Source organism: Haematobia irritans, chromosome 4, assembly GCF_050003625.1.
Source record: "Haematobia irritans isolate KBUSLIRL chromosome 4, ASM5000362v1, whole genome shotgun sequence".
NCBI lineage: Eukaryota > Metazoa > Arthropoda > Insecta > Diptera > Muscidae > Haematobia > Haematobia irritans.
Genome location: NC_134400.1, coordinates 120,953,321 through 120,967,571, shown reverse-complemented (window position 1 = coordinate 120,967,571; position 14,251 = coordinate 120,953,321). Strand labels below are relative to the sequence as shown.

Below are 14,251 nucleotides of genomic sequence, written 5' to 3'. Positions count from 1 at the left end.
TACCACATTGGTGAACTTCTCTCTTATCACTGAGTGCTGCCCGATTCCATGTTAAGCTCAATGACAAGGGACCTCCTTTTTATAGCCGAGTCCGAACGGCGTTCCACATTGCAGTGAAACCACTTAGAGAAGCTTTGAAACCCTCAGAAATGTCACCATCATTACTGAGGTGGGATAATCCACCGCTGAAAAACTTTTTGGTGTTCGGTCGAAGCAGGAATCGAACCCACGACCTTGTGTATGCAAGGCGGGCATGCTAACCATTGCACCACGGTTGCTCCCAAAATCATTGACTTAATTAACTTAATCTTTCTATCTTGATTAAAAAGTTAATCGTATCAATTAATTTATGAATTGAAAAAATTTTCATCTACAATTAACTTTTTAATTGGAAATATATTGGTGATTTTTGTTTCTGTGTATATACTTATGGTCAATTTCGATAAATGGTGTCAGATTGCTCGTTTACTAACCGATCGACGTCAAATTTGTCACAGATTGTTTTTTTATTTTTACTAACAGTTCCATCGTAGGGCGTTACCCATCTTAAATTTAAATCTATTGATTTTACAAATTTTACATTGAACTTTATTATGAACGGTATTTTAACAATTTTTAATTCCAAATTTTGTTCCAACAGAAAAAATTTATTATTTTTAATAAATTTTCTTCAGTTTGACAAATTATTTGTATCATGTTTCAATTATTTTTATTTGTATTACATTTCAATTGGTAAATTATTTTATTTAAAATGCATTTGCCAATACTTTTTAAAATAAATGTTGGTTAACATTTTAGCTCATATTTGTATATATTTAACTAAAGTTTTATTATATCATTTCTTACTTTTTCTATTTTCAGACACATTCCAAAGGCCAAAGCCACAGCGATAGCAGATACGCCAGAATTAAAGAGAATAGCGGAAAATACGAAAATCCAATCGAATGTTAAATATCATGAAGATTTTGAAAAGGCCAAAGGCAAATTTACACAGGTCAGTTTACTATGAAGTACAGAGATATTAGTAACCATTTTATAATCGATTGAAGAATCTTTATTGGTAGAATATGCTGTCTTAGATTAGGTTAAGCTTTTAGTGGAGGATATAAGTACATTAGGATGGGTCGACAATTTAAAGTACTTTTATCATACAAACTTAGAAAATCAATGGAACGTACTTAACCGCCTTAACCCTTTCACTACCGAAATATACCTAATATTAAAAACTTTTATTTGTATATCCTGCGCCACACTATGGAACAGGGTATTATAAGTTAGTGCATATGTTTGCAACACCCAGAAGGAGACGAGATAGACACATGGCGTCTTTGACAAAAATTCTCAGGATGGGCTCTTGAGTCGATATAGCGATGTCAGTCTGTCCGTCTGTCCGTGAACACATTTTTGTAATCAAAGTCTAGGTCGCAGTTTTAGTCCAATAGACTTTGGCACAAGTATGTGTTTTGGCTCAGAATAGATCCCTATTGATTTTGGAAGAAATCGGTTCAGATTTAGATATAGCTCCCATATATATATTTCGCCCGATATGGACTTATATGGACCCAGAAGCCAGAGTTTGACCCTAATTTGTTTAAAATGTTGCACAAGAAGAACAATTAGTACTATAGTCAAGTGGGCCAAATTTTATTGAAATCGGTTCAGATTTAGATATAGCTCCCATATATATCCATCGCCCGATATGGACTAATACGGTCCCAGAAGCCATAGTTTTACCCCAATTTGGTTGAAATTTTGCACTATAAATACAATTAGTAGTGTAGTCAAGTGTGCCAAATTTTATTGAAATCGGTTCAGATTTAGATATAGCTCCCACATATATCGTTCGCCCGATTTAAACTCATATGACAACAGTGGCCAATCTTTTACTCCGATTTAGTTGAAATTTTGCACAGGGAGTAGAATTAGCATTGTAGCTATGCTTGCCAAATTTGGTTGAAATCGGTTCAGATTTAGATATATCTCCCATATATAGCTTTCGCCCGATTTACACTCATATGACCACAGAGGCCAATTTTTAACTTCCGAAATTTTGCACAGGGAGTAGAATTAGCATTGTTGCTATGCGTGCTAAATTTGGTTGAAATCGGTTCAGATTTAGATATAGCTTCCATATATATGTTTTTTCGATTTCGACAAAATTGATCAAAATACCAACATTTTCCTTGTAAAATCGCCACTGCTTAGTCGAAAAGTTTTAAAAATGATTCTAATTTTCCTAAACTTCTAATACATATATATCGAGCGATAAATCATAAATAAGCTTTTGCCAAGTTTCCTTAAAATTGCTTCAGATTTAAACGTTTCCCATATTTTTTTTACTAACATTGTGTTCCACCCTAGTGCATTAGCCGACTTAAATTTTGAGTCTATAGATTTTGTAGAAGTCTATCAAATTCTATCCAGATCGAGTGATATTGAAATGTATGTCTTTGGGACAAACCTTTATATATAGCCCCCAACACATTGGACGGATGTGATATGGTATCGAAAATTTAGATCTACAAAGTGCTGCAGGGTATAATATAGTCAGCCCGCCCGACTTTAGATTTTCCTTACTTGTTTTTTCTGTTTTTACTTGTTCTAACGGCATGTAGAACAAAAATTGTCATTTTGAAAACCTACCTCAATTACTTCAAGAGCTATATGAGCTTGTTCTGAAAACTTGTGACCAAATGGCCTATTTGGACTATAATATTTTTCAAAGTGTGAGAAAAAATACAAAAAAGAACCCGAAAAAGTATCAGCTATAGTTTTTGTATAAATTTCCATTTACTAGAAACATATAGTAGAAAAATTGTCTCAAATTTTCGTATTTTTCGTCTATTGTTAAAGAAGTTTATATAAATGTATTTTAGACCTCACCAATATGGACAATATTTATAGCTTATTTAGATTAAAGCCTCTACTTTAAAATAACATCGAGAAGTAAATCGAAACTAAGTGGGAAAATAGAATTTGGTGTCTTTTTCGAATGTCCTTCTAAGCAGGGCTGTGGAGTCGAGTCAGTTTTGCTCGACTCCGGCTCCGACTCCAGCATTTCTTATTAGCCTCGACTCCGACACCGGAGTCGACTCCAGGTGGTGTATCTAAATCTCATTTAACAGTATTCCAATTATATTTTTAAGGTTCCAAAAATAGACCGATATAAGAATTCTATTTTGCCATATGTGTTTATATGTCCAAAAGAACTCTAATTTTAAATGTTGATATGACTCGACGATAAACCTCAGCATTTTTGTGATGTAAAGAACTCTACATTTTAATTTCAGGCTATATAGAGACCACATCAAAATATGGGTAGATAACAACAATCTCCAGAATATGTATTTATAAAAACACAAAATTTCAAAAATAATTAGGCTTCCAGAAGTTTTAGAAGTAACAGGTTGGCTGATAAGTCCCCGGTCTAACAAAGAAAAACACATTTTTTTGTCAAAACTCGTTTTTATTATTCAACATAGTTCCCTTCAAGAGCAATACAACGATTATAACGACCTTCCAATTTTTTGATACCATTTTGGTAGTACTCCTTCGGTTTTGCCTCAAAATAGGCCTCCGTTTCGGCGATCACCTCTTCATTGCAGCCAATTTTTTCCCTGCGAGCATCCTTTTGAGGTTTGAGAACAAGAAAAAGTCGCTGGGGGCCAGATCTGGAGAATACGGTGGGTGGGGAAGCAATTCGAAGCCCAATTCATGAATTTTTGCCCTCGTTCTCAATGACTTGTGGCACGGTGCGTTGTCTTGGTGGAACAACACTTCTTTCTTCTTCATATGGGGCCGTTTTGCCGCGATTCCGACGCGAAAAAAGAAAAATAATAATACAATCAAAATGTCGGACTAATCAGATAGAATGTTTAGATGTTAAAAAATGTAATGTGTCGGATATATAAAGCAAACATAAACTGCCAAAAATTAGCACGGGCGGAATTTTTAATAAGAACTACCATACAATATATGACAGGAATAGCTGGACAATTACGAATATTGTTTCTATAGAAATAAAATGGTGAAACATCGATATAACCCTTTCCGACCTATAGCCGATCCACGTGATAGATGTTCCTAAATTTTTGAATTCTGTTATTTATGTTTACATAGAACATCTTAAATTATTAAATTTGTTCAGTTTGATCCTGTATCCTGTTTTTCAGGATACGCACAATTGTTGCAGTCCCGTAAATTCCGGTAAAAGCCCGGACGTAAAAATATCAAAAAACACAAAATAATCACGAAGTTACTGTTTGCATACAATATTTAATATGTTTTCTTATTGAAAACACTTGTTTGATGAAATATTCCACAATTTAAATAATTTTAATTTATTTGCAAACTTACCTCTTCCACTCATTTTTACAAATACGCAAAGTACACTACTGAAACTACAAAATTAATATGAAAAACAAATATTTATAATGGTTCTTCACATTCTTAGACAAAGAGAGAGCATACACAATTATTTTTTTGCCGCTTTTATCGCAGTACGTTATATATTAAAGAAATTATAGAGACTTAAACTTACCCGCACAATTGTGCGTACACGGTCGGAAAGGGATAAAGAATTTCGAGTGGCTTTGATGAAACAAACTTTCTCCCAAAAGACCGACAGTGGTTTAATTTAAAATTACAGCATCCAAAGACATTGGGTGTATATTTCTCAAGTAATTATGTAGGGCTATCTCAAAATCTGGGCTGACGGGAAAATTCCGCATTTGTTTATGAATCTCAAGTAACTCTTAATTCAAAATTTCTGATAAATCTTATGAAAATTTTAGACTGGGAAAAATTTCTTAAAAAAATTGGAAGTTGAGTTTAAATGTGTTGCTATATCACAAAATCGTCCGGTATGGCCTATCTTCGAACTCGACATTCCTGCCAAAAATTCAGACCGTTAGGTTCTACTGTTATATTGCCTTAAAATTGTACAGTTATCATAAGTATATATAGGGTCAAAAATCGATATTTTAATATGTTAATAATGGACAATGCAATTGACCAATTCAGCCCATATTCTAGTCTAACCTAATTTTTACATCACCGTGAAATTTCACCTGTATAAATACACTTTGAATGGCCTGAAATCCAGTACTTCGTTTTCTAATTTGTCGAAATATTTCTTTAGTTAGAAAGATATGAAGTGTTTTTCAAATTTTGTTTCGCCGGAAACTCCAGCAAAAACTTCAGACTCCTACTCCAAGACTCCGGCTCCGACTCCACAGCACTGCTTCTAAGTGGACATCGGTAGTGAAAGGGTTAATATTTTACCACGTAGTGGAATATCCGTTAAGTAACGTTCAAACATTCTACAAGGAATGCGAAGTCTGACTCAACGACCGAAAAGGTGCTGACCACCGGATTTGAAGAAAACCCTGTCTACACGCACAGAAAAACCATGTTTGGACTTGGTTGCCGCATCCATTTAATGCTTATCTAGAGCATGTAATTGCCGCGAAAACCATGTATTTTGTCTTTGTAAAAATAGTTTTCGAGCGGAGAAAAATGTATGGTGGCAATAAGCATTTGAATGGTTCTCAAGTACCGCAAACATGTTCTATCATTTAAATGATAGAATTTGAGACCATTAAATTGTTGGGGGAATCATGTACCTGACCATTCAATTTTTTTTACTTTTTTACAGGGAAAAAGTATTTTTATAGGTTAAGTATAGGCATGTCTAGAACCATTACAGGGCCATAAATACCATTTGCATTTTTTTCGTGACCATTTAATTTTTTAACATGTTTGCAGCGAAAAGAATTTTATAAAAACATTGAGCAGGTACACACGATTTTCATTTTGCGCGTCAGTCGTGTGTTGATTGTTTCTTGGAATGGACGAAGAATACGGATTTACTGTGTTTTGTGTTAATTTATTTATTCAGAAGTGGCACGTGGTTTTAAGTGAACACAAAAAAGGAAAGTGTAATTGAAAAAATGTACCTGTTTTTTTGTTCTGCATTTTGCTATATGGTATCATTTATTTTTATTTGCAGTTACATGATGTCTGCGTTTGTACATTTGATGCGCACGATGTAAATATGGAATAATTACTTATTGTTGAAACTGAAATAAAATAGAGTGTGTAAAAATATATGGTTTGCTTGAACGGCATTATAAATACAAATAAACAATGAATTTGTTTATAAATAAATAAAAACAAACAAATAAAGTTAATTTTGTGTTTTCTTTTCTCATGTGACGTCCTTTTTTCGACGATGAAAAAAGTTTTTTCTTAAAGATCAAAACATTTTAGGTTGTGACCATGTTCTTTTAACTAGGAGAAAAACATTTTTAATGAATACCATAACATTTTAAATCGTGACCATTGTCTTTTCATTCAAACAAAATTCGTTTTATCAATATAATAACATTTTAGATGAGGACAATTACATTTTTCTTAGAACCATGTTCACTGAACCAACATGGTTGCAGGTTAAAATGTTACATGGTCGCCGCAAAAATAGCTCCTATCATATTATTTTGCTCTTCGAATATGATTGTGACAATCATGTTTCTTCTCTGCGTGTACTTAATGAAATTTTTACACCTACTCCCGCCTCCCATCAAGTTCAAATAGGTGGGGTTGAGATACGAACTGCTACCCATCGATCCTGTTTTGACCCCATGCACAAAAACGGTCTGAACTGATCACTAGAGAAGGCTTCGACATCCATAATGGCTCGGCAAAAACCGCATAGCCATAGGTTTACGTACCATTTTCATTTATTGAATTATTTTGGTTTCAAGACTCAATTCAATAAAGTAATAGCTTTTCGGTGAGCGACAAAAATCAGTACATTTTTTTTTTTTAATTTTTTATCAATAACAATTTTAATTGGGGATAAAAAGGGTTTGATTAAAAGATTGATTTGATTTGAAAATGTCAATTAGTTTTTTAACTGATTCAATTAAAATGTTGATTGCTATACTATCGTTTGTTACCGTACCATAGGATTACGTACCATTTCCCTTTATTGAATTGAGTTGGTTTTCACGACTCAATTCAATAAAGTAATAGCTTTTCGGTGAGCGACAATAATCAGTACATTTTTTTTTAATTTTTTATCAATAGTAATTTCAATTGGGGATAAAAAAGGGTTTGATTAAAAAATTAATTGATTTGATTTGAAGATTTCAATTAATTTTTTAATTTATTCAATTAAAAATTTAATTGATGTTCATTGCAAAAATCAATCATTTTATTAATTGATTTAATCAAAACTGTAATTAATGTCGATTGGAAAACTCAATCAACTTTTCAAGTGATTCAATTAATTATTTCGTTAAACTTTTATGTTTTTGTGATTTTTCGATATTTATTTTTCAAATGAAACTTCTATGTTTTTTTCAAACTTTCATTTTGTTAAACTTCATACAATTGTATCAATTACATTTTTACTTTGTCCTCTAATGTTGATTAAAAATTTTATTGTATCAATTAACTTTTTTATTAAAAATTAAAAAAAATAATCAACTGTTTTAACTGACTTACGGCCATTAAAGCTCAACGGAGCTACATGAACTCCGTTGGGCTTTAACTGCCAGTTAACAGAAATTATATTGACCCCCATTTTCATGAAACTCCGTTAGTGCTCCGTTAGTTAACGAACTTTTAAACCGTACCATGGATATATCTGTCATCTTGCCTATATATTCCACATGCCAGTTAGAAATTTAACTGCTGAAAATTTTTCAGTTAAAGTTAACCGGAGAGAAGATATTTTCAATTTAATTTCTATTAACTGGCAGTTAAAGCCTAACGGAGCTACAAGAAAATGGCCGTGAGAATATCTTCTTTCCGGTTAACTTTAACTGAAAATTTTTCAACAGTTAACTTCCTAACTGACATATGGAAAATATATTAGGAAGATGACAGATATGTTCCCAGCAAAATATGGATTTTAATTGGAAGTTCTTTTAAAGGCAAAACTTTAAAAGCGCTTCCAAAAATGTCCATCCAAAGATGTTCTTTATTTTAATTACACAGGAAGTTCCTTTAAATCATTTGTTTATAACTCGTTTTTTTTTTTAATATTTTTAATGGGTAATTTTAACTTGTTTTGTTTCACATAGGCTAAAAACAGTATAAGAATTAATAAAATGGTACAAATACGATAAATTTTGTTGAAAAATGCTAATTCCATTCTAGAAAAATTGCGAATTTATGAAACAATTTTAGGTCAAACGTTTCAGACAAGAATGCACTAAAAATCCTAACAAATTATAAAAATTATTTATTTGGCAAAATATCACAATTTTTTTTTAAATTTACATCCAAAACACTGAATTCGGATCACACCTTAAGAAGTGATGTAAAATCAGTGCAACGGCTGTTGAAATTGTGGACATCCGTCGTATGACAAGTCCATGTTAAATTCATCACTTCTGTGCCAAACTTACACCACTTCCGGATCAAAAAAAAAACATTTTCACCACTTTTTTGGCGAGCTTTTTTTGCTGGGGTTCATAGAGCGGTTTAAAAGTTCGTTGGCTAACGTAGCATTAACGGAGCTTCATGAAAATGGGGGTTAATCTTTCGAGTTTGATTAAAAAGTTAATTGTATCAATTAATTTTTTAATTAAAAATTGTCAATCATTGACCTAATTCACATATTGTTTATAGTTTGATTGAAATATTAATTGTATCAATTAATTTTTTAATTGAAAAAGTTTTCCGATTCAATTATCGTTTTAATTGGAAATATTTTGGTGATATTTTTTTCTGTGTAATTGATATAAATGAATTGGAATTTGATTAAAAGACTTTCGACTACCCAACATAGTAATTTATATCTAAAATTAATTGACTAAAATTAATTTGAATTTCACTTTATAAATTAGATGTAATTGATATTTAACTTCTCAAAACAGAAAAAATATTTTTTGTTCTCAATCATGAAATTAATTGATCCAATTAAACTTTAATTGAAATTTCTTCACTCAATGATAGTATCAATCGCCAAGGTCAATAAAACAATTAATTTATCTAGTTAAAAAATTAATTGATACTATTAATTCTTGCGATTGATTTTTCTTTTAATTGAAAAGTTAATAAAATATATTTTTTTTAATTCAATAGAAATTTTAATCAGACAATTTTTGGTACATTTTTTTTTGTATCATCGATTTTCATCTCTCAACATTATTGCATTATTTAAAAACTGCATATTTTTTACGACTACGGAATTAATCCCAGGAGCCACCGTGGTGCAATGGTTAGCATGCCCGCCTTGCATACACAAGGTCGTGGGTTCGATTCCTGCTACGACCGAACACCAAAAAAAGTTTCTCAGCGGTGGATTATCCCACCTCAGTAATGCTGGTGACATTTCTGAGGGTTTCAAAGCTTCTCTAAGTGGTTTCACTGGAATGTGGAACGCCGTTCGGACTCGGCTATAAAAAGGAGGTCCCTTGTCATTGAGCTTAACATGGAATCGGGCAGCACTCAGTGATAAGAGAGAAGTTCACCAATGTGGTATCACAATGGACTGAATAACCTAAGTGAGCCTGATACATCGGGCTGCCACATAACCTAACCTAACCTAATCCCAGACCATATAAATGCAAAACGCGCAAGTTAACAATTTCACCATAGTGTTATAGCCTTTTACAATCTCCAGTAAACTCAGAATTACTTATTTTCAAAAAAAAAAATCCATTTTGTTTTAATATTTCCAACTACCCCATTGTCTATGACGTATGCACTGTTAGAAAAATATGTTTTTCATATGTTTCGATATAAACAAAATGTGTTTCGGGCACAATTTTTAAACACAATATATTTAAGTGCAAACATGTAATGTTCTCAAACTAACACTAAATGTTTGGAACACATATGTTAATATGTTAGAATATATTATGTTTGGGGCATGCATGTTTCATAAAAATTATATGTGTGAATGTAAACATATATAAATTTACAAATTTCGAGTAAACATATATATGTTGTGATATTTTATTCAGAGAGCGACAGAGAGAGAGAGAGTATAGAGAAAGAAATAGAGATAAAAACCGGGAGGGTTGACGAAAGATATCAAATTAACACAGCGAGAGAATCGAAAGAGAGCAATTTCTGTGAAACCGCTTATATGTTGTTTCGGAAACTGCTTTATGATAATGCCAAAAATTTTATACGCTTAAGTGTAAATATTATTTAATTTAAGTCTAAATATTATTTAATTTGTGTATATTATAAAATTATTTATGTATGTTTATACTCGACCCCACGTTCTTCCTTTGTTAGAGTTTTTGAATTCCTTCCAAAATATCAAACTTTTATACCAAAACCAGTTTTTTATTACAAAATTGTTATAATATTTTATCCAAAAGCTCACTCCATTTCGTTTATATCAAGCACTGTTTCTGACTGTAAATCTTTAATAGCCCACATTTTGAAGTTTCATTATAAAAATGTATATATAAAAAATGTATAGTATAAATATAAATGTGTAAATTAAAAAAAAAAAAACAATTGGTGTTTGGTCGGAGCAGGGATCGAACCCACGACCCTTTGCATGTACGGCAGACATGCTAACCACTGCTCCACGTTGCCAACACATGTATGTTTCTGTTAAATAATGTTATGTTTGCATGGGCTCGTGGGCGCTGCAAACTATGCTATATAAATGTAACTTATAACGATAATTGTCTTCTGGTGACTATAACAGCTACGTAGCTCAGTGGTAGTGTGTTGGCTTACAAACTGTATGGTCCTCGGTTCGATTCTCCGTCCAGGCGAAAGGTAAAATTTAAAAAAATTATAAAATTGAATAATTTCTTCAACATTATTTGTATTACAGAAAAAGGTGCCAAGAACTAAAAAATTTCGTGGAAGTGAAAATTATGTTAGGGAATGAGCACAATCTTCTTTGGGGAAAATTCTTCCAAGCATATAATATTTTTGGGCTCAAAATGCTTCCTAACATATAATATTTTCTCATATAACAAACATATTAATGTTTCGGCAGTATCCAATAATATATGTGTTTCCTGCAAAATATGTTTGGAACATATGTTAGAGAGGCGATTTTTTTTGAGGGTGTGGGCGTTAACTTTCATAGTTTCCACACATTTCTGAATGCCTTGGTATCACAGTGACTCACACAAATCTTTGAACCACTGGCAATATGACCAACGGGTTATTGTGTTTTTTATACCCTCCACCATAGGATGGGGGGTATATTAACTTTGTCATTCCGTTTGTAACACATCGAAATATTGATCTAAGACCCCATAAAGTATATATATTCTGGGTCGTGGTGAAATTTTGAGTCGATCTGAGCATTTCCGTCCGTCCGTCCGTCTGTTGAAATCACGCTAATTTCCGAACGAAACAAGCTATCGACTTTAAACTTGGCACAAGTAGTTGTTATTGATGTAAGTCAGATGGTATTGCAAATGGGCCATATCGGTCCACTTTTACGTATAGCCCCCATATAAACGGACGCCCAAATTTGGCTTGCGAGGCCTCTAAGAGAAGCAAATTTCATCCGATCCGATTTCATCCTGAAATTTGGTACATAGTGTTAGTATATGGTCTCTAACAACCATGCAAAAATTGGTTCACATCGGTCCATAATTATATATAGCCCCCATATAAACCGATCCCCAGATTTGACCTCCGGAGCAATTTGGAAGAGCAAAATTCTTCACATTCGGTTGAAATTTGGTACGTGATGTTAGTATATGGTATCCAACAACCATGCAGGAATTGGTTCCTATATTCAGTCCATAATTATATATAGCTCCCATATAAACCGATCCCCAGATTTGACCTCCGGTGCCTTTTGGAGAAGCAAAATTCATCCGATCTGTTTGAAATTTGGTACGTGGTGGTAGTGTATGATATTTAACAAAGTGGTCCATATCAGTCCATAATCATTTATAGCCCCCATATAAACCGATCCCGAGATTTGGTTTTGGCGCCTCTTGGAGGAGCAAATTTCATCCGAGTGAATTGAAATTTGTGGATGAAAGTCTTTCGTAGAAGTTTCTACGCAATCCATGGTGGAGGGTACATAAGATTCGGCCTGGCCAAACTTACGGCCGTATATACTTGTGTTTTTTTTTTCCAGTTTATCACAAAATAAAAATCATTTGAAATTCCACCCTAGAACTTCCAGAGCTAATTTGTTTTTTTTTTTTTCATTTCCATTTGGATTTTTCGATGACAGGTCGCCGATGATCCTGAGACATTGCGTATCAAACAGAATACAAAACACATATCCAATGTGGCCTATCACGGAGATTTGGAGAAAAAAGCTGCCATGGAAAAACAACGTGGAGCGGCGGAAGTATCAGATTCAACAAAAGGTTCGTATTATGCCAAAGGTAAATGTGATTTAAACTTTGAATTGAAGGGTCGTCATTAACATGGTCAAGAAATAGTGAACATTTATGATACTAACATATGGAACAAGTGGAACTGGAAAACATTAGAAACATTAAAAAAAAATGTATCATAATTATAACTAGGTGTATAAATTTTTATCTAGTTTCAAAATATTCATTGAAATTTTAGTTCAATAGAAAATTTCGTAGATATTATGTATTTTTAGGGAAAATATTCCTAAAAAGATTTATTTCTATAGAAAATGTATCGGTACTATGATCGCTTTTCGCGATGACTTTATTAAAATACTTCGATTTAAAACAGATAATTTTATTGAATTGATTTAGATCTCGTCAAGATTCAAAAAGAATATATTTGTTTTCATTTATAGTTTTTAGATTTATAGACAAAGTAATCGCGAAAATAAATTTATTTTCAACTCGAAATTCGAACATAGTACCGGCCTTAAAGAAAATGTTTATCGAAAATTTATTTATATAAAAAATATTCATATAATTTTTCTTCTCAGCCCAATATTCGTATAATTTTTCTTCTCTACGCTAAATAATTCGAATGTTTTAATTGATACATTGATCGTCTGACAATTTTCAAAGGAGAAATATCATCCACACATAATAAATGTGTAAATGGTATTTTGGAATCGATTCCATAAATTAATTAGAATTTGGCTTTACAACGCCATATCTACCTACCATTATAAATTGAAAAATTTTTGTGGTTACGTCACTAATGTGCGTGAGTGTAGTTTTTATAGTCTTTTTTTTCTAAATATTTGTTTAAATTAGTCCGATGATAGAAGCCAATTTATGATTATGCGTTAGTTTTTTCTTTAATCACCTCCCCCTAAAATTAGCGTTGAACAAAATATTGTCTAAACAATTAGCAATGTAGTAATAATGAAAATATACTCTGGTTTACGAATTCGCAAAACGCCTAATAGGTATACCTACACGGACGAAAAAGACTGTTTTTCATATGTTTGGGTGTAAAAGTTATATGTTTGGAACTGTACTTTTTAGTACAGTATTTTTATGTGCAAGCATATAATGTTCATAAACTAATATAATATGTTTGAGACATATATGTTAATATGTTAGAACATTTTATGTTTAGGACATTACATTTTCTTAAATATAATATCCCTGGGTGTAAACATATATAAGTTTAAACATATATGTGTGTTTAGAAACGTCAGATCGAAAGAGAGAGAGCGAGAGTAGAAAAACAGATAAAGATGACGACGGAGATATATAACGAAAGACATGTATAGATATGCTTAGGGCGAAACATAACATGTTTGCACAGTACAAAAATTTTTTTTGTTTGAACAAATTCTCAAAATATATATATGCTTGAAGCAGAATAAAGGGTCAATTTTTGGTCAATATAAACTTGACGTATTTCTTTCAATTTTGCATTTAAAAAACCTGAACAACCCTCATTTTGAAGGTGTGTGTGTGTGTGTAGAATGTTGCTCCTATTTTGATTTTGGAATTCACTCTTCAGTTGTCAAAATGCCGTCCAAGCAAGAAGAGCAGCGTATCAAAATTTTGCTCGCGCATCGCGAAAATCCGAGCTACTCGCACGCAAAGCTGGCAAAATCGCTAAAAGTTGCCAAATCAACCGTTACAAATGTAATTAAAGTGTTTGGGGAACGTTTGTCGACAGCCAGGAAGTCTGGATCGGGGGGAAATCGAAAACCGGAAGCCGCTGAGACGACAAAGAGAGTTGCCGGTAGTTTCAAACGAAACCCTAACCTCTCTCTCCGAGATGCCGCAAATAAGCTGGGTGTATCGTCTACAACCGTGCATCGAGCCAAAAAACGAGCCGGACTATCGACTTACAAGAAGGTAGTGACTCCAAATCGCGATGATAAACAAAA

General features: G+C 32.7%; 1 protein-coding gene across 18 annotated transcripts in view; it reads left to right on the top strand.

Annotated features, from left to right (window-relative positions):
• Lasp (LIM and SH3 domain protein Lasp) overlaps nucleotides 1–14,251 on the top strand; it is a 279,211-nt gene that overhangs the window by 233,524 nt on the left and 31,436 nt on the right. For 16 of the 18 annotated variants that reach the window (XM_075308301.1, XM_075308306.1, XM_075308302.1 and 13 more), the window contains exons 4-5: nucleotides 862–994; nucleotides 12,191–12,329. In XM_075308301.1, coding sequence (XP_075164416.1) covers nucleotides 862–994; nucleotides 12,191–12,329 — 272 coding nt within the window. Of the gene's footprint in view, nucleotides 1–861; nucleotides 995–12,190; nucleotides 12,348–14,251 lie in introns of all 18 variants that reach the window. The other 2 variants (XM_075308312.1, XM_075308309.1) reach the window with 1 other exon arrangement.